This window comes from Myotis lucifugus, unplaced genomic scaffold (assembly GCF_000147115.1).
Source record: "Myotis lucifugus unplaced genomic scaffold, Myoluc2.0 scaffold_460, whole genome shotgun sequence".
NCBI lineage: Eukaryota > Metazoa > Chordata > Mammalia > Chiroptera > Vespertilionidae > Myotis > Myotis lucifugus.
The window spans coordinates 335,082-359,812 of NW_005871508.1; the positions used below are offsets into that span (position 1 = coordinate 335,082).

At 44.7% G+C, this 24,731-nt stretch overlaps 2 protein-coding genes across 11 annotated transcripts in view; one reads left to right on the top strand and one right to left on the bottom strand.

Annotated features, from left to right (window-relative positions):
- The window catches only part of FTO (FTO, alpha-ketoglutarate dependent dioxygenase), a 243,524-nt gene extending 223,954 nt beyond the window's left edge, over positions 1 to 19,570 (bottom strand). For 3 of the 4 annotated variants that reach the window (XM_006103062.3, XM_023744388.1, XM_023744389.1), the window contains exon 1: positions 19,422 to 19,570. In XM_006103062.3, the coding sequence (XP_006103124.1) occupies positions 19,422 to 19,508 (87 nt within the window). In that variant the 5' untranslated portion in view covers positions 19,509 to 19,570. The remainder of the gene's footprint in view (positions 1 to 19,421) is intronic. The other variant, XM_014445509.2, reaches the window with a different exon arrangement.
- A 218-nt stretch (positions 19,571 to 19,788) lies between these two features.
- RPGRIP1L (RPGRIP1 like) overlaps positions 19,789 to 24,731 on the top strand; it is a 73,767-nt gene continuing 68,824 nt past the window's right edge. For 2 of the 7 annotated variants that reach the window (XM_014445511.2, XM_023744394.1), the window contains exons 1-3: positions 19,789 to 19,834; positions 22,629 to 22,720; positions 24,314 to 24,461. In XM_014445511.2, the coding sequence (XP_014300997.1) occupies positions 22,636 to 22,720; positions 24,314 to 24,461 (233 nt within the window). In that variant the 5' untranslated portion in view covers positions 19,789 to 19,834; positions 22,629 to 22,635. Of the gene's footprint in view, positions 19,835 to 19,990; positions 20,165 to 21,147; positions 21,306 to 21,781; positions 22,063 to 22,351; positions 22,460 to 22,628; positions 22,721 to 23,686; positions 23,775 to 24,313; positions 24,462 to 24,731 lie in introns of those variants that run through there. The other 5 variants (XM_023744395.1, XM_023744390.1, XM_023744392.1 and 2 more) reach the window with 5 other exon arrangements.

The following is a 24,731-nucleotide window of genomic DNA, read 5'->3' on the forward strand; positions in this document are numbered from 1 at the left end:
ACCTAGTGGTCAGGGAAGTTTCTGTGTGGACTACAGTTAAACAGCAAATAAGGGTAACCTAGGTGACTTTATAATGAAGAAAACCTTTTTGCCCAGCGGTGTGGCTCAGTGGTTGAGCATCCACCTATGAACCAGGAGGTCACGGTTCCATTACCCATCAGGGCACATGCCCAGGTTGCGGGCTTGATCCCCGGTAGGGGGTGTGTAGGAGGCAGCCAATCAGTGATTCTCTCTCATCATTGATGGTTTTCTCTCTCTCTCTCTCTCTCTCTCTCTCTTTCTCTCTCTCTCTCTCCCTCTCCCTTCCTCTCTAAAATCAATTTTTTTAAAAAAAAATTTTAAAGAAGTTTCACATTTTCATAAAATATTCTATTCACTTAGCAGAGACATAACAAGGGAATATAATTTATTATAAAATTCTTATTTGCAATTTCTGTCTCCATATATGTTTATAAGTATGCAAAATTCTTCAGGATTATAAAACAGATGTAACTGCTGACATCCAGTCACCGTGTCCAGCTCTTTAAAAAAAAACTACACTGCACACCCACCCAGGTAACTACACGTGTAACATTCAGCTTTGTGGGCTCAGTGACATAAAGTCATTCTAGCTGTCACCACTCCTGTAGAAAAACAGTAAGACAGGGAAAACACGGGTCTATGTTTCTTGTTAACATTTACCGGGTGATCCTAGGGTTAGAGAGGACACTGCTAAATATTCATGTTGGAACACAAGGCAGGCATATCTTTCTAATTTTGAAAAGGCTGTATCTAAAGTACGGAAGAAAGTCAACATAATTATCTTAATTACTTTAAAACAAGTGGCTTCTGGTCCCTGTATTCTTGTTCCTTTGTACATCTTGGATGGCTCCCTAAAGATCAAATTTTGTATTTGTCCCTCTTTTAAATATATATGACTTCAGAGAGGAACGGAGAGGGAGAGACAGATAGAAACATCAGTGATGAGAGAGAATCATTGATTGGCTGCCCCCCATTAGGGATCAAGCCAGCAACCCGGGCATGTGCCCTGACCGGGAATTGAACCGTGACCTCCTGGTTCATAGGTCAACGCTCAACCACTGAGCCACACTGGCCAGGCTCCCTCTTTCTTTAAACAAAAAACAAAGGTGTTTTTAATCATATGCACATATCTTACAGACAATATTACTATTAGAAGCACTAAGACATACACATGAAGAAGAGTTGCTATCTCATACACTTTACAAGGGTTCATTTTATGTTATGTGAATTATACTTTAAATTTTTTTTTAATGCAATCATACTAATAATATTTTTTAAAGTGGGGTGGGGAATAGGGTCTCCACCAGAGCTCTAAGTCTCTCATTCAAAAGCCTGAAAGCACTTTTATTTATTTATTTATTTATTTATTTTAATATATTTTATTGATTTTTTACAGAGAGGAAGGGAGAGAGATAGAGAGAGTTAGAAACATCGATGAGAGAGAAACATCGATCAGCTGCCTCCTGCACATCTCCCACTGGGGATGTGCCCGCAACCCAGGTACATGCCCTTGACCGGAATCGAACCTGGGACCTTTCAGTCCACAGCCGACGCTCTTCCCATAGAGCAAACCGGTTTTCGCTGAAAGCATTTAGATGACTTTCTTCTTCTGAATATGCCTGCCCCTTCACCCTCCGCGCCCCCCCCCCCCCGCATCCACACACAGAAGAGGCATCTCATTTCATCTGCATATTGGACTTTTCATCTATGAAATGACAGCAAGAATATTTTTCTCTGGCTGACTCACAGACGTATGAGAATGAAATGAGAGAGGTGCAAAGATGGACAATAACAAGTGTCAGCAAGGAGGTGAGGCACGGGAACCCTGCATGCGTGGCTAGTGGGGATGTGAGATGACGCAGTCGCTTTGGAAAACAGTTTGGCAAATCCTCGGAGAGTTACACGGAGGAACCATGTGACTCCGTCATTCCACTCCTAGGTATATAACCCAAGAGAAATGAAAACATATGCCTGAACAGAAACTGGTTCACAAATGTTTATAGCAGCATTCTTGAACATGGCCCCCGAAAGGGAAACACCTAAATGTCACCCCGTGATGAATGGGTAAGTAAGATGTGGTCCATCCATGGAATGAAATATTGTTCGGCCACAAAAAGAAATGAAGGATGCATATATTCTGCAACATGGATGGATGCTGAAAACATATGGATTATGCTGAGTAAAAGAAGCCAGCCGCCAGAGACCACCTATTTTGATTCCATTTATATGACGTATCTATGAAAGGCAGATCTATTAGCACGGGGAGTCTATAGGAAGCTGCTCGGGGCTGGGAGGGGGCGGCGTGAATGGGGAAGGACAGCCGGTGAGAAGGGCTTTCTCTCAGAGGAGACAGCTCCACAATTAGACTTCAGGGGGGGTGATGCCACAACCCGGTAAATATACAACAACAACAAATCCCAAACACTGACTTGTACATTTTAAATGGGTAAACTGTCTTTGTGTAAATGATATCTCAATAGAGTTGTTAAAAAAAAATAGTGCCCCAGCCGGTGTGGCTCAATGGTTGAGTGTCGAGGAGGCAGCCGATCCATGATTCTCTCTCATCATGGATGTTTCTCTCTCTCTCTCCCTCTCCCTTCCTCTGAGATCAATAAAAACATTTTTAAAATAAATATAAAAACAAACAGAAAGGGGAGCCCCCTCTAGGGTTTCCGGTCTTGGGGCTCTGCCAATACACTGACTGAGGGTTGTGATTTAAGTCCCTTCCTGTCCTCAAATCTTAGGAAACCAGACTCTTTTTTTTTCCTTCCTCATTCCTTCCTTCTACCATTACAAAGCTTGCTCTTCCCCTAGACATCAGGAGAAAAAATGTGAGCCTTCTGCTGGCCTTTTTGTGCTTTTTGCTTGCTGTTATTCTGAGAGGGGAGGGTGTACTCTGCCTCGGGCACCTCTCCTCCCATCCTGGCCAGCCAGAAAGAAGAGCAGGTCCTTGCCTTTTAGTGCCTGTTGACACCGCAGCTGATAAAAGCAAGATAAGCAGTGTCTGCCCTTAGGTGCCTTAACCTCCACCTGGCCTGGAACAGAGACTTCAGAGTCTCCAGGCACCTGCCTCATGCCTCGCTCAGGATGTCTACGGCGCCCACCTTCCCTTTCTGCCTCTGCACCTCTTCTGCATGTGGGGTCTCCGACGCTCTCGTGTCTGTGAGGTTCCCATGCACATGTACGGATTAAATCGGGTTATTTCCCCTTGCCAACCTGTCTCGTACGTATCTGATTGCTAGACCAGCCTTGTTCCTCCCTGACACGGGCACCACAGGTTGGCGATGTGAGTGCTTAGTTAACTGAAATCAGCAATATGGGAGGGGGGAAGGGTGGCAACACAACGATGGGCTGCTTTGAGTTCTAGAGCATTCTATCTGCCCCAGCATCACCTGCTGGCTATTTAGGGAGTCTTTCCTGCTGAGGAAAGGACCAGGAGATGGGGAGGTGCCTCTGGAGGGCCCAGAGTCTGACAAACGCAAGCACTTTTCAAAACAGATGCCTGTCATCCTCACCAACTAGTGTCCCCACTTCTGCATTTGAAGGAACAGAGACTGAGGGGTTACCTGACTTGCGCTCGGAGATGGCAGAAGGAAAACGAGAATTCAGGCTTCCAGGTTCCCCGCCCCACCCACCCCACAATGCGGCAGCAAGCCAGGTCCAGGTACCCGAACTTTTCAAACACCTGAAGAGCGTGGTGGGCTTTCCTTCACACATACACACACACACACACACACACACACACACACACACACCTGCCCCCCCCCCCCCTCCCCAGGATGCTTGTTAATGCAGAGTTTCAAACTTAGGAGAAAAGAGGGCTTTCACGGCTGTGTTTCTCTTTTTTTTTTTCTTTTTTGCTAATCCTCGCCCGAGGATATTTTTCCATTGATTTTTAGGGAGCGTGAAAGAGAGAGGGAAAGACAGAGAGAAACATGGATGTGAGAGAAACACATCGATTGGTTGTCTCCTGCGCGAGCCCAGACCAGGGCCTGGGGTGGGGAGGAACCGGCAACCCAGGTACGTGCCCTTGACCGGAATCGAACCCGGGACCCTTTGGTCCGCAGGCACTGCCGTGCTTTTCTCTCTCTGAAAAACATATTGCCAAAGGCAGACCTCTGGAGCTGCTAAGGCTTATGCAGCCAGTTAACTCCCTGTGTCCAAGTCTCTTTACCATGAGGGGAGGGACATGTTCAACGAGATAATAATCACACACAACCTCTTCGTTATTTATTTTGAATTCTAATCCCTGCAGCACAAATCACGCGCGCTGGCCTCCCCATCCCTTTGCAACATCACGGAAAGACCGAGGGAAACGCTTCATCCTGTCCGCTCACCCCGGTGCCACGGGGCTAGCACGGGGCCCTGAAACCTAAACCGACGGCTGAAGCTGACAGAACACGCAGGACGGGGCTGAGAGGCGACGGGCAGAGCGGCTCACGTCTATTGAACACGCAGACCACAGGAGACAGCCGTGCGCTTTTCACACCGTGGCAGCAGACTCAACCTCTTGGCCCCGTGAAAGCCAAGTCATGTGAATCTATTTCACCAAAAGAGTAAAAAAGGGGGAAATGAGGGCAAGAAAAGAAGAGGGACAGACTTCCTGACTTCCGACTGAAGGTGTACACACTCAGTCCTCCGATCTGGATGCGCCCTGATCACGCGGCTGACAGCCTCGGAAGCTAAGCACTATGGGCTGCTGCACAGAGGGGGCCGGCCCGGTGGAAACCTCCTTCTGACAGCCCGATAATGACGAGCGCGCTGCAGGCCAATGCCCGTCACTCACCACCATCGCCAACCTGCTCCGACCGCTGCGCAGCGACTGAGCGGAGGGTCAGAGGTGAAGCTCCGAGAAGCCGGCAACGGAGGGCAACTGTCACGCACGGCTGCCTCCTGCACGGCGGCGAGGAGTGGCTGTCTCCTCCGGAACATGCAGAGCCTCCTCCTTCTGTCCGGGCGGAGACGCGCCTGAAGGTCCTAAATGAGACCATTGCCAATTCACGAGGCTCCACGCCGACAGCCTGCCATTCAAGCTGTCTCCGATTTGACTTTTCTTTCCCTGTTTCAAGTCACAAACGCATGCAGAGTATACCGTTAAGCATCAGGCTTCAACCGTGCTTTTAAGCGTGCCATGTTTTAGACGCCGAGGTCGCCACAGACACGTACACAATCTCCGATCCCGAAGAAGGGAAAGAGAATGTGAAATTTGTTTATTCCTCTTGTGGGGAGTTTCTCATCTAAGTGTGCAATTAAAAATGGCACCGAAGAATCCAGGCGTCCGTTTTCCAGGAATGTTCATAAGTGTGTACAATAAAAAAAAAATAATAATCGGAAAAAATAAATCATTTCATCTTAATATTATCATCTTACTATGACAGCATGTGAATATAACTGTATATATAATTTCATTTCATGAAAGCGGTATAATTTTTAGTACACAGCGACTTATCAAAACATTTTTTGTTTTGGTCTGCTCACAAAAGAGGCAGAGTTTAGCACATGACATAAACACACCCATCTGTAATTCTAAGTTTGGGATCTTATGCCTTCTGTACGGAGTGGATGCCCGTGGCCCCACCCAGATGTGTGTATTAACATATATTGACAAAGAGATTTCCCCCTGATCTTGATTGGGTACCCAGGAATGTCTCCCCTTCTTTAGAAGCCGTTATGATTGTCTCTAAAAGGGACTGACGTGGAGCCAGAATTAAGTTGGACAGATCTTCTTATAGCCTTTTCACCAACAATGGGCTTTCCGGCCACAAATAGAGCCGTAAGTAGCCCTCATCAGAGGCAGCCTTTAGTGGCATGAACTTGAAAATGACCCTTATAGAAAGGTGCTGGGCGACATCGACTGCAGCACTCAAGTCACTCCTTAAGCCCTGATCACTATCACTTCCTTAAGTAAGTCTGGGCAGCGAAGATAACCTGCCAATGCTAAGGAACAAGAGAGACTGAGACACACCATGATTAAAGCTTGTTCAGAGGTCAACTAATTGTCCTACGCGTGAGCAAAAGGAGCTCAGCTAGTGTCTGACACAGAGCCACGGGGAACCACGTGGAAGTTATTTTATGTGACCTATGAGCACGCATCAATCTCCCACTGGCCTGCTTCTCTTTCCTGAGGGGTCATTTTAGGGGGAAATTCCTCACTTCTTATTCAGGCATCCATGGGGCACAAAATCGCAGAGGCCGAATTCAGGGGCAGGGACCTCTTCCCGCAGTCCCTTCACTTGAGACCTGGGCGGTACCTCAGAGTTCAATGTGGACAGATAGAGGGCAAATGAAAAGAAGAACTTCTTCGGCCAGCACGGAGTCCTCTAATGGCACTCAGAACAAACATTTAGATCACAGATTCATAACGAGTCACAGAAGTAAACCAAGAATCTAGAAGAGGCAGATCTCTGAACAGACTGACGGGGACCAAAGCCCAATGCTCGATTTATTAAAATGTCAGCACGGTCTCTACTATGGGAAAAAGAGGGTGTCGTACCCAAATCTGTTGTCAGCCCCATAGTCGGAGGGCTGGGCCAAATTCCCTCCTCCGGCCTTTCTGCTCTGTGACTTTGCCTAAAGGGCTCCCCACTTCCTTCTTCCAAGCAGATGACACACAGAAGTTGGCTGGACATCAACCTGTGGTCATAAAACCCACCATTTACTTTCCATCTTCAAATGTCTTCTGGGGGTGGGCATGGCCATTGGCAGGAATAAGGCAGGCAGACGATTCTCAGGTTTGAGAAAGTGAGCAGGACAGTTTTCCCATGAAGAGGACGGGCTAGACCTCATCTCCTATCTCCCTAACCAGAACATAGTAGATTCTCAATAAATGTCTGAGGAATGAATCAATAAATGAATTCCCCAAGAGTCCTTGTCAATCAATAAATTGAATTCCTCAATACTCCACCATTCTGAACTGGGACGATGGACAAAGGAATACACCAAAATGGCACTTTCTTAGAGACAAATGCAGTTGATTCATACCGTGATCCATTTTCCCCGTTCACCCACTATCACTCCCCACCCACTTTTCCACATAGCCCAAATGTCAATATCTACAAGGTTCTTTCATTAAATATATGTGATTCAGCAAGATTATAATAAGAACTAGAGGCCCAGTGCACAAAATTCGTGCACGGGTGCAGTCCCTAGGCCTGGCTGGTGATCGAAGCGCGAGCGTTTGGTGTGGAAGGGCAGGTCCCACCTGACCTCTGGGCCCTGGGCAGCACCTGGGCCCCCAGACCCCCACAGGCCCCCTCTGCCTGAGTCATCGGGCCCCCGCCCAGGTCCCTCAGCATCTGGGAGCTGGGCGGCGGCCCTATTCCACGCCACCACCGATGGTCGCCATCGGCAGGGCAATTGGGCTCCTGCCTGGCTCCCTTAGTACCTGGGAGCCAGGCGGCGGCCCTGCCCCTCACTGCTACCGCTGGTCGAGTCTGCAGGGCAATCGGCAGGGCGAGCGGGCCCTGCTCACACCCACCTTGGCCTGGCGCCGCCTGCTTACCTGCTCCACCATCCCACCGCAGTCCCGCTCTCGTCAGGGCCCATGGCGGCCAGCAGCACCTCCACTGCTGCCTGCTGCCAGCCCGGGTTGCCGAAGCCCACCATGTTCCGCGCCACCCCCTGGTGACCAGCGCACGTCATAGCGAGCAGAACTCCCGGTCAAATTCCCGGTCGAGGAGACAATTTGCATATTAGGCTTTTATTATATAGGATGTTATTGCTGGATTCGGCAGCACGGCAGCATTCACAAGCAGTCAAATTAATGGCTCCTGCTGGTTCAACGCTCCACAGATCAGGAGAGGAGCAGAACTCCCACACGCGGTACCTGTTCTAGGCGCTGACAGCAGCCAGGGGTCCCCTCAGACCTGGACCGAGGTGGCTCTCCCTCCTCTTACGGGGTGCCTTTCGGTTAGGTCCTCAGGGGTACAATGACACGGCATCTAATTGTGTTTATCTTTCCTCCGTAAATGAAAGCAAAAGCCACATGCTTAGAGCTCAAATAATCTTAGATGCATTGCTACCTGCTCCTGGTTGGGGGGGCAGGGAACAAAGCCGACTGGAGGGACTGCTCTTCTCTGTGTCTGATTCTGCAGGGCGAGATGCTTCCCTGAAGGCCCTAAGCGCTTGAAGATCATTAGTCTGCAAGTCTGAGCTAACCCAGGCAGGTGGCCCTGTTTTCCTCCCCTCTCGGCTGAGCAAGAGCCAGACACATTCACCTTGCCATATTCATTGTGCACCCAAGTGTTCAGCGCCAGGGGTACCAGTTGCCTCTAGGTCATGAAATAATACTAAAAACTTGATAATCATTCATTGATTTAGTTTTCAGCATACTATATCATTTGAATCCAATGGGAGCATAAAGAGCTATTTGTGAGGTCAACCACGGTACAGACAGAGGCTGACACGCTATTGATGGCGAGGTGGAGAGAAATTGCTAAATACAGCAGATCGATACCTCGTTTCACTGTTACAGCCTTCTGCAGACATAAAATATCTATCTTTACAGCTACAAAAATAATAATAATGAAAGTGGGAGATAAATGCTTCCCTGAAGGTAAACCATTTGATTAGCTGAGGGCAAAGGTGACAGCAGCAGTTACACTAAAGTAACTTTATAGTCTTAAATAAAAACAGGAGGAAGAGCAGGAGATGGAATGGCCAGAGGAGTCGGGCCACTTGGGCGGCTCGGGAAAAACTCTTCTGAAACGCACAGCGCTCGCTGGCTAAAGGACCGCCAAAAGCTAAGGCTTTCCGGTGGTCTGCCTTACATATACATATACAAAGCACTTCAAACAAAAGGCCTTCTATTATTGATGGAGAGCAAATCAAGAGTTGAGGGTAGGCCGGCCAGCGTGGCTCAGTGGTTGAGCGTCGACCTGTGAACCAGGAGGTCAAACTTCGATTCCCGGTCAGGGCACATGCCCGGGTTGCGGGCTCAATCCTCAGTGTGCGGTGTGCAGGAGGCAGCCAATCCATGGTTCTCTCTCATTATGGATGTTCCTCTCTCTCTCTCTCTCTCTCCCTCTCCCTTCCTCTCTGAAATAAAAAATAATAAAAAATTTAAAAACAATTGAGGGTAAATAAATGCTCTGTAAAGTAAAAAACAAAAAACACAACTTTCAGTCTCTATGTGCTACCATTTGCCAAGAAATGTTATGAGTCAACCATATCATACCCTGGTGGATACGATGTCCTTCAGTGAATGCTGTTCTAAAAGAGAATATTTAACAATTACACAGAATACTATTATCCCTCTGCATTGGGATTAAAAACAACCTGTTATCAGCGCTGGCCTGGGTGGCTCAGTTGGTACGTGCCCTTGACCGGAATCAAGCCCGCAACCCTTCAGTTTGAGGGCCGACACTCTATTCAGTGAACTAAACCGGGCAGAGCCATATTTAAAAAAATAATAACAATTTCTGCTCCAAAGACCTTGATCGTTTCTATATTGGGGAATGGGGCTGGTGGAGTGGTGGATAAGACACCAGTAAAAGCTTTCTATTGTACATCGTTTTTCTATCTATATAACATGCTGGCTGCTTAATATTCTCTTACATTCATTATCTTTTGACATCTCAGCTGAAGCAGGGAGGGGAGTTGAGGATAATGCCCATTTTACGATTGAAGAAACAAGAGAGAGATTGAGGGACTCTTAGCAGAGATGATCTAGGTAACGACAGATAGAATCCGAGAAGACAGCCTCCCAACTACAGCGAAGGGCTCCTTCGTGGACAGCAGCTGCTATCTCTAGTGAAGAGCCATGGAAACAAACAAACAAAACAACAGTGAGCAAAAACAGGCTCCTAGAAACACAGGACAACCTGACGGTTGCCAGAGGAGGGCGGGTGGAGGGATGAGTGACAAGACGAAGGGGAATGTAGTCACTGACAGTGTGGTAGCGTGGCCTGGTGACAGATGAGTACTAGACGGAGTGTGCAGATTACCTGGTAAGATATATAAATGTCGAACCACTATGCTGTGCATTGAAACTAATAAAATACTGTATGCCAACTATACTTTAATAACTTTTTTAAAAAGCGTAGAAGTCTACACAACACGATGAAAAGTGTTGGAGTTGGTTAATTCCTGTGTGGGGTGGGTGAGCAGGTGGGTGGGTGGGGATGTGATGGGTGAGGTTGACATTGAAAGGTATCATTAAACTCTGACCATTAGAATGGTGTGTCAAGAATAACAAACAAAAGAAACAGAATAAAAAGCATATCTGAGTATTCTGACGTTCAAATTAGTCAGTAAATGTAATGGGAATAACGGGTTAGCCATTTGGGAAGAACAAGATAGATAACTACTCCATATCATACTAAAATCCTAGATGCATTAAAGGACTATATGAAAAAAATTAAAACATAAAATCACTGGAAGGACATACAGGTGGCCATTAATTGGATATGTAGGTGGGAAAATTTCCCCCATATAGACACAAAGGAAAACTTTTGAATAACAAAATCCAAAAAGTAGAAGTCAAGCAATAAACAAACTAGGAAAAATATTTCCATCACATGATTAATAAATAATATCCCTAGTCTAGGAAGTATTCTTATAATCAACAAGAAAAAATAAATATATATTAGTAAAATGAACAAAGGGACTATAGTGGAACTATATTTGGCCAATAAACACAGTAGGAGGGAATTCAGCCATACATTTAATAATTAAGAAAATACAAATTCACTCAGCAATGAGCTCCTACAGCATTGCTTCCGTATTGGCAAATATTTTCATGTTATGATGACTCGCAGAGCAGAGCAGAAACCGGCATCACTGTCTGGGTGGCATTGGTCAATGCAAACCAAAATCTTTACAAATGTTAACCTGACAATCCACCTTCTTCTTATGACCCTATGGAAAATACCAGAGATTTGCAGAGATTTATGTGCAAGAATGATCACCGAAGGATAATTTGATTGATTGATTTTTTTAAATTGATTTTTTCTACAGAGAGGAAAGGAGAGGGATAGAGAGATATAAACATCCTTGACAGAGAAACATCATCAATTGGCTGCCTCCTGCACACCCCCTACTAGGGATCAAGCCCACAACCCGGGCATGTGCCCTGAATAGGAAACGAATCGGTGACGTCTTGGTTTATGGGTCAGCGCTCAACCACTGAGCCACACCGACCAGGCTGAAGGATAATTTATAATAGCAAAAAAAAAAAAATCCAAATGATGAGATACCATATAATTGTAATGACATGGAAAATATTCACAATAAAGAGCAAAGTACAAAAAAGGCACATTATGATTCCTATTGTTTAAAAATACATCTTATATAAATACATGTCCATATATTTTATATGAAATTGGGATCATACTGCATATATTGTACATATAATAGGCATCATAATATTTTAAGAAATACACCAGTGTGTATACTAAGTAACACAGTGGTTATCCCTGGAGGATTACAGGAGACATTTTAAATTCCTGTTTGGTGTTTTTTTTCCTATATTTTTAAATTTTTCTAAAATAATAAATAATTATGTAATCGGAAAAATATTTTAAATAAGGAATTCTTCACTGTCTTATATGTCATACACATTGTGGCCATACATTTACAAAGTTGTCTTTCATAAGTCACATGTGAAAATAGTAAGATAATTTCATTGCCTCTAGCCACATCCATGACAATAATAGTAGCTAATGACTATAGCGCACTTATATATGCCAATAATTATCATTATACTTAATACCAGACTATTACTTAATATTCTTAATACTAAAATAATTCTTAATGCTAGAATTCTAGTATTAATATACTTAATACTAGAACACTAATATATGCACATCACTATTCTAAATGCTTTATATATATTCACTCTCTTAATCTTCACAGCTATTATTATCCCCATTTTACAGATGAAGGTTGAGGCTCAAGGACATCAGGTGACCTGCCCAAGATCTACCAGCCAGTAAGTAGAGGGTGTGGGCGTAAAAAAAAAAAAAAAAAAGGCAGCCTGGCTCCAAAATCCATGCTCTTCACCAGGACAGGCTCCAGTCTCTCCTGACAAACTATACTCTCAAACAACAAGACTGATTATACTATACACGCCAGGACATAAACAAGCAAATAAACACCATCCCCTTCCTTCAAAGTGGTCTCCATGGGAAACTCTATAGAGACCCAAAGATCTGGTCACTGATCAAACACTTTGACACATCTTTCCTTTGTCTCCAGGGGGCAGTAAACAAGCCTCCTGTGAGGCAGGGGGAAAAATTCGGTCTCTTTCAAACAGCTAGCAATCATTCACACACAAGTCTGAAAGTGTGATTAAACTGCATTTGGTAATAAGGCAAGAAAAGCCGAGGACCTGATTTTAATCCTGTGCCCATAAGTGGCATCCACTCCCAGGAACAGATTCACAAGTGGATCTGAACATTGACCATGCTGTGTTCTTGTAATTATTTGTCCGTAGGCCTATCTCCCTGCTGAGCTGAGGTCCTCAATGGCAAAGACTGTATCTGGCTCATCCTTGAGTCTCCAGCCCCGACCACAATTCCGGCACACAGAGGACTAATTTCTGAATGAACTCTACAGGGAAGGCCACGCGAATGCTTTAAGCAATGACAATATATTAGAATTAAAAAAAATATGTATGTTGCCAAGAGGCCTTCTGAGTCTGTGTACAAATAAACATATAATGTATGTGGGTACTATACTGAAGAAAAATGGAAATTTTAAGGAATAATTCCTAAAATTCTAAGTATTAAAGAAGATAGAACTCGGGTTTGGATAGGTCTTCCTGTAATTATAATATGTAGCTGTAGTCATTTCTCACAAAACACAAGGGCGGGGTGGGGGGGAGTAGATATGCCTCATTGTCTCAAAAGCAATCTACCGAACCAAGGATGCAGAAATGACCATAAACTTTCTCAGGCAATGACGCAAACGCCCATCTGCTGCGCCGAAGCCACCAGGCCGCATCCCGCCTATGGGTTCAATCGACAAAGCGCAACCTGGCGCCTGAAATATAAATCAAAGCACCTCGCATCCTCGAGGACGTATTGACATTTGCTACCTGCAAATGTCTACTGTGGGCAAGAAGGGCCTGTTTTTATTTACAGCACGCGTCGCGGACGGAATGTCAAACAAGATGCTTAATAAATCCAGGGGCCCATAAAACACCCGCATAACTCAGGCAGCGAGGCAGCCGCTCGCTCCTTAATTAAGTGGGTGATGTTCTGTTTAAAACAAAAAGACAACCCTGGGCTATCGCCGAGATGAAGCGCTCCGTGTGGCGAGGGGAGCGCCGCCCGTTTCCGGGGGGCAGAGGCTTTCAATCATGAAAAATAAACCGCCTCCCGGTCTGTATTCAATAGTCAGCAGACAGGCAGGACGCAGACTGATTTGGGTGAGCGCATTCTCAGTTATAACAAGTAATTTTACAGAGGATTAGTATCTTGATGGTCTGATCAATATGAGGCCCGGCTGCTATTACAGATGAAGAGAAAATTGCCCCTCTGGTAATAAAGTGTGCGTGTCTTCGTTCCCCTTCATTTGCCGAGTCCATTACGGTAATGGCTCCGGCATTAACAGCTGGGACAACTTAAGCAGCAGCGGGCTGATGAATTTAAAAGCTGGCCGCACCGGCCACCGGGCCCCGTCCCTGCCTTTCGGTGTGCATGGGCGACTCCTCTGCCAGGCCGGCTCCAATCCCGGGATCGTGTTTTAGGAGAACAATGACTACGCTGTCCCAATTATTGTCTCATTAATAGTGTCGCCAGCCAATACCGCGACTAACACAGAAATCGCTCGCAGCGTATTGGCTGCTGATTCGGCGAAAAACAGGCACGCTGTTTACCTAAACAACACGAGTGACATGACAACGGGCCGGAGTTCACGCACGCTGCAACGCTGGCATTTGTTTGCCGGGTGCTATTCCCAAGCAAAACAACGCGGAACGTACATGCTGATGACAGTTAAAAAAAAAAAAAAAAAAAAAGAAAAATTAATTCATCAGCAAAATTTTCCATCTCTATTTTCAAAACATGGCCAACTGGAAAACAGTGAGATGATGGACGCTGCACTTGGAAACAGAAAATCCATATGAGGACGGCCTCGGGACGTGAATCACGCCCAATTCCGAGGAGGGAGCTAAGGGGGCCCATCAGCCCACGCTGTATTATTATTGCAGAAATGCCGGCCCTGGAGGCTGGGCCGCGGATGAGCCCCTCACTAACTGCCGGTGGCCACGGCAGGCGTGGGGCTGACGCGGAAATCAGAGCTCTGAATGTTCTGATCACAAGCAGTTAGGAGCACACTCGTGCCCTGGGAATGCATCTCCTTTTCAGACCAGATGAAACCTGATGGGGTCCTCCGCACCGAGGTTTCCATCTGGTTTCTACCGGCCGTGGAGGTCTCCACCGCCACTTGTCCACATGGCAGCTCCTTGACACGGAGGACGGCGCGGTCGCTTTGCAGGCAGGTCGTTCCCAAAACCACAGGCCGCGTAAGTGATGGCATGGGAACGGGACAGGTGCGTGGGGCATACACAGAAATGCAAGCCCACAGCCCCGACGCGAGGTTCAGCTTTCAGACGTGCGTGGGCCGTGAGCAGAAACCCTGTGCCAGGGACAAATGTTTGGATGCAGGTTCCTAGCTACGCAAATCCTAGTCCCCTCAATGCGCCCTGACCCAGCCCAGCTGTCCCCGAGAGTCCTCCCGGCTTGCATCGGAAAATCAACTGGGGAGAAAACGCGGTAAAATGTTACAGAATCGGTTTGTAGAACATAAGGTTTGAGCGAATGGCATTCACAGAACTCTAAATTCTCCTCTAAACAGCGCCTTATTTTTTTAATATATTTTTATTGATTTCAGAGAGGAAGGCAGAGGGAGAGAGAGAAAGAAACATCCATGATGAGAGAGAATCCTGGATCGGCTGCCTCCTGCACACCCCCTACAGGGGATCAAGCCCGCAACCCCGGTATGTGCCCTGACCAGGAATCGAACCGTCACCTCTTGGTTTGTAGGTCAATGCTCAACCACTGAGCCACACTGGCCGGGCAACAGTGCCTTATTTTAAGGTTCCAAAAGTACCATCTATATATTTATATCTATATATATGTATATATATAAAATAGAGAGATATGCTAATTAACCAGGACGCTGTAACGGGTCAACCTTACAGGAGGAGGTTGCAATGAAGAGCGGGGGGCGGGGCAGCAGGGGCCTCTGCGGCCTGCGCTGGGGGAAGGCCTGATCAGCAGCGGCCCTGGCTGCTTCAAGGGCCTGAGAGGGAGTGGGCGGCGCCACACGATTTCGAATTGGGTTCTTAGTGTCTACTACAGAGGTCTTCCCTTCTAGAAGTTACCAACTCACCCTTTAAATATAAATTTGCCAAGAAATCTACCATAATAAACTAACAACCACAAAGTACACCAAACCCGAAGGGGAAACCAGCCGTTTAAATTTGAAAGAGAACAGTAGGAAACAGTTGTTGACCGTTGCTAACGCCTGTGTTCAAGAGCAGAGTCTTGTGTCTCGAAATGAATACGGTGTTGATATGGAATGTGAAGTCACTGACAACCCATAGAGTATTTAACCAGTTTCCATTATTCCTCTCAGGTTCCAGGTCCAGCTCGCACTAGTACGAAACCTAATGACAAGTAACAGGTGATGCTCATGATTCATTCGCTTGATGAATACGGAAGGTTGACTCTGGGCCTGGCACCATGTTCATTTAAGTGCTGGGGACAGAATGGTGAAGATCAAAACCAAAAAGATGTGGGTCCCTACTTTCTTGAAGCAAACGGCCTTGGAGCTACACGCAGCCACAATAAATCCTCTGATCCAGGGAGCCAGTGTGATGCTACTAAGAGTTCACATGTAACATGTACCAGACGCTGGAGGCTCTCAACCATTCCATCTTTCTTCAACAGATAAACGTCTCTTCCTCTCGAGACACTCACCAGGTATACTGGAGAGATGGAAGGATTAAAGAGACACGTGCTGACTTCAACGAACCCCAGGGTTGTTTCAAGTGCTAAGTGTTAAACGTGTTAAATAAGTGTCTAGGACTTTTCCCAAATCGCAAATTTCATGTGCAAAACCAACAAGAAGATTAAGAAAGAGATCTAGCCCTACCCGGTTTGGCTCAGTGGATAGAGCATCGGTCCCAGGATCAATTCCAGTCAAAGGCACTTGCCCCGGTTGCAGGCTCCTCCCCAGTAGGGGGCGTGCAAGAGGCAGCCGATTAATGATTCTCTCTCATCATTGATGTTTCTCTCCCTCTCCCTTCCTCTCAGAAATCAATAAAAAAAATATTTTAAAAAAAAGAGATCTGGAAATCATTGAAAGTAACAAGAACTTACTGTTACTCATTAGTTTAATTAATTTTCAGTGAAGGTATTTAAAGTGATTTGGAAGCTAGGAACAAATTAACCCTTCCTTCTGTCTAGAATAGACAATCAAAACTACTAAATGGTGATTAAAGCCTGACCCACACCTTGACAGAGAGGTCAAGAAAAAGATCAAGATAAACTTGGTTGAAAGGGGACAGAGTAGAATCTGTCAGGCCAAGTTTTAATTTTCTTAAGTCCCCTGATCATTGGCCCATCATCAAAAATGCCCTAGATTTAGTTTCCTAAATTACCATCAGCCAAATGGGTGAAATAATCAAGAATAATCCAGGCTGAAGGTAGAGGCCAAAAGAACCTTCTCAGGACCTCACTAAAAGGCCAAACTGCAAAAAAAAAAATTGAAAAAATGAGGTAAAAAAACGCAGTGAGTACATACATAAATAGCAAACTTCCTTTTACTGAGTTATAAGTTTTATAACTCATTAAACCTAACAACATTTATCTTTTTAAATGATATGAAGGCAGCTGTCGCCAAAAAACAGAAAACTTTACTAATGGTTTTTTATTTGAAACAGCAAGTTTATCTATTCTGGACTCTGAGCTAATCCATGTGTGACTAAATCTAAAAGCATTAACTCCTGGATGCTTATCACCTGGTGATGTCAGTGCCAATAAAGGTACCAAATTTAGCACAAGCCAAATGATTCAACACAGCACCCACTAACACCTCCTGGTTATTTAATATCTTTAACTGATGGCCCTCGGGTATTGTTCTTGATTTAGATCTATTATTCAAACTTAACTTTGTTATTATAAAAATTTTTGCTATTAGAAATCTTTATTTTGTATAGCCCAATGTTATAAAGACACTCCTCTGAAAAATGTTGATCAATGTTTTAAAATGATCACTAAGCCTATAAAATCTCTCTATATAAAAGCCTAATAATCAAATTGTCCTCTCGGGAGTTCGACCGCTCACTATGATGTGCACTGACCACCAGGGGGTGGTGCGGAACGAAGGAAGGCCCCCAAGATTGCCGGCCAGGCCTAGGAACCTACCTGTGCATGAATTCTGTGCACTAGGCCTCTAGTTTTCATATAAGAAACTACAGAAGATGTTTAAGAATACTTTTCCTTGGACAGATATTACAATGATCACTGCAGCAGTATTAGATAAGAGCACTGCCCTTGAAAACATTCTAGTTAAGCAAGGTGGGGGTTGCCCTGCTGTTAATACTTATATTTCAAATAACAGAAGTAAATACTTCTGTTTCAAGATAAACTTGCTGTTTCAAATAAAAAACCATTAATAAAGTTTTCTGGTTTTTGGCGACAGCTGCCTTCATATCATTTAAAAAGATAAATGTTGTTAGGTTTAATGAGTTATAAAACTAATAACTCAGTAAAAGGAAGTTTGCTATTTATGTACTTGGATAAAACCCCTCCGATAAAATAAAGTTAGAACTAAATATAACCCAGGCCCTGCTCTTAAAGAAGCATGATGACAACGCAGGGTTCCTGTGTTCTGGTGCGCTTGTTGCTCAGATGTGGCCTAAGGCTCCTCAGGAAAGAACAAACTACATATTTTCCTTTCTACCTGGGGCATGATATACCAGGAATGAGCCCTCCTGGCCTCAGGGACTAACCATGGCAGGAAATACTCAAAATGAGTCACCTGATAATAGAGGGCCAGTGATGTTTTTAATAACTGATCAGTGCTGTTTTCTGATCATTGCTTTCAAGGAAAGAGCTTGATCAAGAGAGGGAAAACATAAACAATAATATAATGGAGCCACTTCTAAAATGGAGCCAGGGCTGTCAAGCCAGGGGAACTGCCTTTCAAGTAATGTTAAAAAGAGGAATGGGACTCACTAGTATAATTGCTGGAGTGGTTTCAATTGTGGAGACAATGTGGGGGGGGTGGGGTGGCAGGAGGAACTCCGTAAAATCGACCCTCCCCAACATAACTTGGTTTCTCCCTTTCCTGGGACCCCCTTACTTCTAATATGTTAATCAATTAGTACAGGTACCTGAAAACTTAAATAAAAATGGGGAGCGTTGGGGGGGGGGCAGTTAAGAGATCAACCGAAGGACTTGTATGCATGCATATAAGCATAACCAATGCTTATTTTTTGTTATGGGGTGAGGCCACAACATTAGTAAAAAAGAAACAGAATTTCTGAAGGATGAGGCCCGGAAATCAGGATTTTAAAAAGATTCCCAGGTGATTCTAATGTGCAGCCAAGGTTGAGAACCACTGGTATAGAGTGAGTGCATACCAATAAGGAAACTACTGTACCAGTCCATTAGAGATGGTGATAGCATGGGCCAAGGTGGAACTGGAAAAATGTGGACAGATTACCAATATATTTAGACAAACAAACAGGACTTGATTTGGGGGATGAGAGAAAGGAAAACACTCAATTCTTCTGGAACTCAAGTCTTCATCTGTAAAACAGGATTGTTGATACTCCATCTGTATACATATCTATCTTGCAATCCGCTGCGGTGAGAATATGAAATAATATAAACAGTGTGAACTCAATGCAAGCCTGACATATGATAAATGCTATTTTTAAAAACTGCTATTGCAATTATTATTTTCATCCCATGGAACGGCAACTACTAGAGGCTGAACTCCAACAGTAGGTAACAGGATTGTAGTTAAATGTTCCTATCTGCTGTGCTGAAAACAGAACGTATCCGTGGTCCACTGAGACAACTGTTCCAAAAAACATACCTGACCTCACTCCTCCGAAATTATTACCAAAGAGAAGGGCACAGCGGGTACCATCACAGTCATCTGGGAGTCCGGTAAACTGAGGCACAGGAGTAGCTACAGATTCACCCAAGGAGTTAGGTGCAGAACAAGCAAATGGATGTCTTCCATTTGTGAGCGAATCCAATAGGACCAGGCCTGCACGAATGTATAACCCACAGGGGCTCTGGTTTCCTTGCTGACAAGGCCCTTTCATGCTTGGGTTCAGACCGCGCGTCTGCTCGCCCTCCAGCCGAGTCCCTCCGGTTCCCTGCCCCTCGCTCCAAGTGCACGAAAGACCCCAGCCTCCGGAGGGCCCCACATACCTTAGCTTCGCGTTCTTGTTCCTCGGGAGTCGGGGTTCGCTTCATGCTGCCGCTACAACCTTCTCCGCCACCGCCAGGATTGTACATTCCCTCGCTCTGGACCCCGCCTCCAGCGTGTAGTTCTCTCGGCGTCCTGCTCCCGTCCACTACCACGCCACCCCAGAGCCGCGGGAACTACCACTCCCAGGCTGCACCGCGGCGGCACCCGCGAGCGCCTTGGGATCTAGAGTACTAGAATTTCCCAGGTCCCACAGCTGGGCTAGCGTAGTTCGAAGCCCTGAGAACTGGCGGGGAAGGAGCTCCAGGAAAACTACATTTCCCAGGAGGCAATGGGGCCTGCCATGTTTTTCCCATGCTCCTCTCGGCCGTCGGCGCTATAGCAACGGTTAGCTAGCCGCGGTGAGAGAGTGGCGGTGAGTACTCTGGGGGAGGAGAGGGCGATAGAGGTGGCCGACTCCCTACCTGCAGCGCGGGCCGGGGTCCTGGGGTCGCTCCACGGCCTGGAGAAGGTCCCGGGGTTCTGCTCGCGTGAAAAAGAGAAACCCCCACATCGTCAAGGCCTGAGCCACACCCCGCCCATGGCCCCCACGCCCAGCCCGGGTTTGAAAATGTGCAGCCCAGACCTAAACCCTCGCTGAGGGCAGTTGATGCGAATTTCAGTGCTTATCCAAGCCCTTAGGATCGCTCACATCCTAAGCACAGTTCGCTTATTTGACCTGGGTGTGGAGCTGCTTAGTGCACCGGTAAGCCTCCCGAGTGGCCTATTGTTTAATTATTTGTACTGGTCTGTTTATCGCCTTGTTATCCCATAGCCTGTTACCTGCATAAAGGCAGGGACTTTGCTTAGCAATTTTAGTCTCAGTGCTTTATTCATTCAAGAAATATTCGCGGTGGTGCCCACTTGGGGCCAGGCACTGTACCCCCCCAAGTGTGAACTAGACAGATACCTGCCTCAAGATGCTCCTTGGTACTTTATTAGGGAAGACGAACTAGAAATGAACCAGTAAAACAAATAAAATAATTTCAGACAGAGATGACTGCTGGAACAGCAATAAACAGTGACTAAATTGGGAGGAAGAGGCATCTAACACAGGATGATGATCGGGGAAGTGGCATTGGAGCTGAGCCCCAGAGGATGAAGAGTCAGCAAAGGCCTTGAGCAAGTCAGGGTACCTGGATTTGGGGAACCTAAAGGACATCAGGCTGAGAGGAGCTTAGTGAACATGGAGGGAGCATGAGAGGGTGGTGGAGAGGCCTGGCAGCACTGCACGGGGCTTCTCAACCTCAGTAGCATGGGGGGAAGATACTGGGGATTCCTGTGCACTGCGGGATGTTTAGCATCATCTCTGACCTCTAGATGCCAGTAAGAGGTCACTCCCTCTTCCTACTGGTGACAATCAAAAAAGTGGCTAGACCAGCGGTTCTCAACCTGTGGGTCGTGACCCCTTTGGGGGTCGAACGACCCTTTCACAGGGGTCGCCTAAGACCATCGGAAAACACATATATAATTACATATTGTTTTTGTGATGAATCACTATGCTTTCATTATGTTCAATTTGTAACAGTGAAATTAGGGGTCACCACCACATGAGGAACTGTATTAAAGGGTCGCGGCATTAGGAAGGTTGAGAACCACTGGGCTAGTTACTTCTTAGATGTGTGCCATCTTGGGCAAGTTACCTAAGCCACATCCCCGTGTCTTCCTTTGCAGAATAGGAATCATTCGCGTAACAACCTCACAAGGACAGTGTGAGATCTTTAAGTCATATAAGCAGAGCACTTTGAAGAGTGCCTCGCACAGCTCAGGGAGCACTCAATGAATGCTAACACCATCATCAGCCTTATTATTATTATAAAAGCCGCCATAACTCTCTCATGGAAAAGGTACCCTTTTTACAAATGTCCTGGGTTTAAACTTCTGGGTAATCTGGTTCCTAACATTGACCTTTTCTGTAGCGCTGTCTGCAAAAGAGCTAGATGCCCACCCAGGCAAACGTCCGTTAGCTGTTTGTGTCACAGCAAAATGCAGAGGTTCTCAGCCTTTGGTCGGTTATTACAAAAGTTAGGAACCCTCCCGCTAAAAGATACTGCATATACACGTAAGGGTAGGAGATTTTGTCAGCCACGTCTGGGTCCACACACCCTGACGCTCCACCGACACCGTTCATTACAACTATTTAGCGAATGTCTGCTGTGTGCCAACTCTGGGCCAGCCACTGAGAATACGGAGGCGAGCAAGACCAAAAAGCTTGCAATTTGCTTGGACTTGACATTCTAGGACCAACATTTTAGAGATTGGGAACCTCTGCCTTAGGGGATCTCCATTGACAATTCACATTTGGCTTTCAGGGTAGATTGAAGTGAAAATATAAGCGTACTAGACATGGCATGTGAATTGGATCACTCACATCCACATACAAAACTCAGCCATGTGTGCATCTCTGTAAAGAATAGAAACTAAAAATGCCAGAACTGGCTGGACAGCCTGTATGCTGAAGGAGGAAGCCCTGGGACCTGGGCCTCATAGCAACAAAAACAGGACACAACAAAAACCAACCCAGTTGGTGAATTTACGAAACCTCTTTTGCAAAACTTGGAACTACCCATGCATTTGCGCATCAAGCTGAAAATTAACATTCAGGTAATATTGTCATCCCAGGCAAATGTGGTAAATGCTTTTAATTTACCATCTCACCCTCAGCATAACTCTGTGAGATGGGTATTATTTTTTTCCCATTTTTAAATTAAGGAGCTGAAACTCAGCAAGGTTAGGTGACTTGACCAGCTACCGAATAATAGCACAACCATTTGAATCAAGTTCCTGACTTGCGTTTTTTTCCAAGATATCTGCTTTCTTTGGGGGACAGGGAAGGGGAAGTGGGGTGGGGAGGAGGTGTTTCTAAATTTAGGAGAGTTTGTTTTTGTTTCAGATAGAGGAATAAGAAGATGGGAGAAGGAAGAATGATAATCTGACCTCATTTCCTAAGCAAACTACAGGAAATATCCTGTTGAAAGGAACACTGTCGCCATGATTCAATGTAGTATTACTTTTAAAATGGGAGCTTTCATCTTCTTCAAGCTGCACATGTGGGCAATAAGATGTCCATTAAAGTTCTAGTGCCTTATTCGTTTTATTTGGTTCATTCCATTGCATAGTTCATGTTATAACTTGGAAAGATTTTATTTGAATTTTCTTTTTCTCCACAGATAGGCCATGTCTGGTCCAACTGATGAGACTGCAGGAGACCTGCCTGTGAAAGATATAGGTCTGAACCTCTTTGGAGTGGGAGGGTTACAAGGTACGGCCAGCTGTTATTTATTACAGTTATGAACTTTGATCAGTAACTTCTCTACTTTTAATTTAAAGTATTTTTGATATTTATACAAACCAAGCCATTTAAGTAACTGTATAGCTCTTGATTGGACTAAACGAGAGGATGGAGTGTTTAGAACAACATATGGTATTTTACTGCCTGCATCAATTATCAACAGCTCATAGAAAATGTAAAATCCCCCTCTGTTCTGATAAAGAATTGTTATAAATCATCTTTTTAAAATTCCACACATCAGTAGAAACTACAGAGAGTATCAAGCCTCCAACCTGAATTGCCTGGCTTCAATCACATTCGCCATTAAAACGTTTCTTTATATTTACATTTTATATGGGAGGAAATGCCATATTTAAAAATGTTTTGTCTTTCAAGTAGAGTATCTCAAAATGGTTTGTTTACCCACGTGATATTGACTTTAATTTATCAAATTAATATACATTGAACGTTTTCTTTATCCTTTTATATCTTAGTGGTTGCTGTAGAGCTAAAAAGCACTTTCAAAATAAGAAATGAAAGCATAGCTTTAAGAAATGTTGCGCTGTGTTTTTCTTTGTGTGGACGGTGTGTCAGCCATGCAGTCATACCACTGCATTTGTCACTGAGAGACTGTGACATCAAATATATCCCATGAAGGCATGTTCACACACCTGTTCATCAGAAGAGCCAGTGGTCGCCTTGAACTACCACCGAAAGGTGGTCAACACATTGTTCATTGAAAAAGATAAATTTGATTATACAGTTTTTATTGTTAAAAGTAAAACATGTATAAGCTTTGCTTTAGATTTTTGGCAGAGTGCCAGCGATTCAAATGCAAATAAATTTTAAGTGTGCAAAGCTCTGTATTGGGATTTGATACCCTAATTCAATTCCTGCCCTCAGTTTCCCACCAGAGGGCTTTAATCTTTGTCCATTTGTTCTTTGTTTCTTTTGGAGGATTGCTGAAAATCGACCGACTTCACAGTGATATGGAAAGTACCAAACTTAAGCATATGTAAAAAATATCATATACACATGCTGAAAGGTATAAAAGTTCTTTAAAAATATTTAAGATAGATTATAAATAATTTGTGAAGGGTTTCTTTTTTGGTCTTTCGAATTTTATATAGTTTATTTTCTATAACCCAACACCCGTGGCTCAGAAAAATATCTTGATCATGTTATGTTCACCAGATTATTGTAAAAACTCTTCGTAAAAAAACCAACAAAAAATTTCTAGTTTAGTTTTTTCAACATTCAGTATATAAGTCGAAAATCCTTTATTGAATCAGAGTTCCAGCTTACATCTTAAAGAATGGTTATTTGAATCCTTTTTTGAGTGGGTATTATTATTGTTCCTATCCTTTAATATTGCATATAAAGTATTCATAGCAAAGGCTTTTATTCTGACCTCCGATCAGTGATGTGAACAATGCTATAATATTTTCAAAAGCAGTTTTAATTGTGGGCCACAAAGGGAAAAATCTGAGATGAGTGCATCTGATCTCATATTAATGTCAACAGTTATCATGCTTAGAGACTAGTTAAGTGATCCCACTATGAATGATCTTGGCATTTTTGCAGAAACTTCAGCAACACGGACAATGAAGTCTCACCAGGTCATCGTGTCACGGATCAGTCGTGAGGAACTGGAAGACAGATTTTTGCGTTTGCACGATGAGAACATGTTACTTAAACAGCATGCCCGCAAGCAAGAGGATAAAATTAAAAGGTTATGATAAAAAGCTTTGAGCTTTTTTTTCCCTGACTGTAAAGTTTTGGAGGATTTGCTTTTTTATAAACTTAATTGAAAACTCCACCTTGAATCCTTTTTGTAGCCAGGCAGGTTGTAAATAAATACAATTTTTCAAAAATGGAAACTCTTAAAAACTGTAAGAATAAACCAAGAGGATTATAAGTGTTTATTATGCCCGAAGTTGCTGTTTGAAAGGGAGAGCTCCTAGCTAAGAGTGCCATGCGTGTATCATATCTATAAATAACT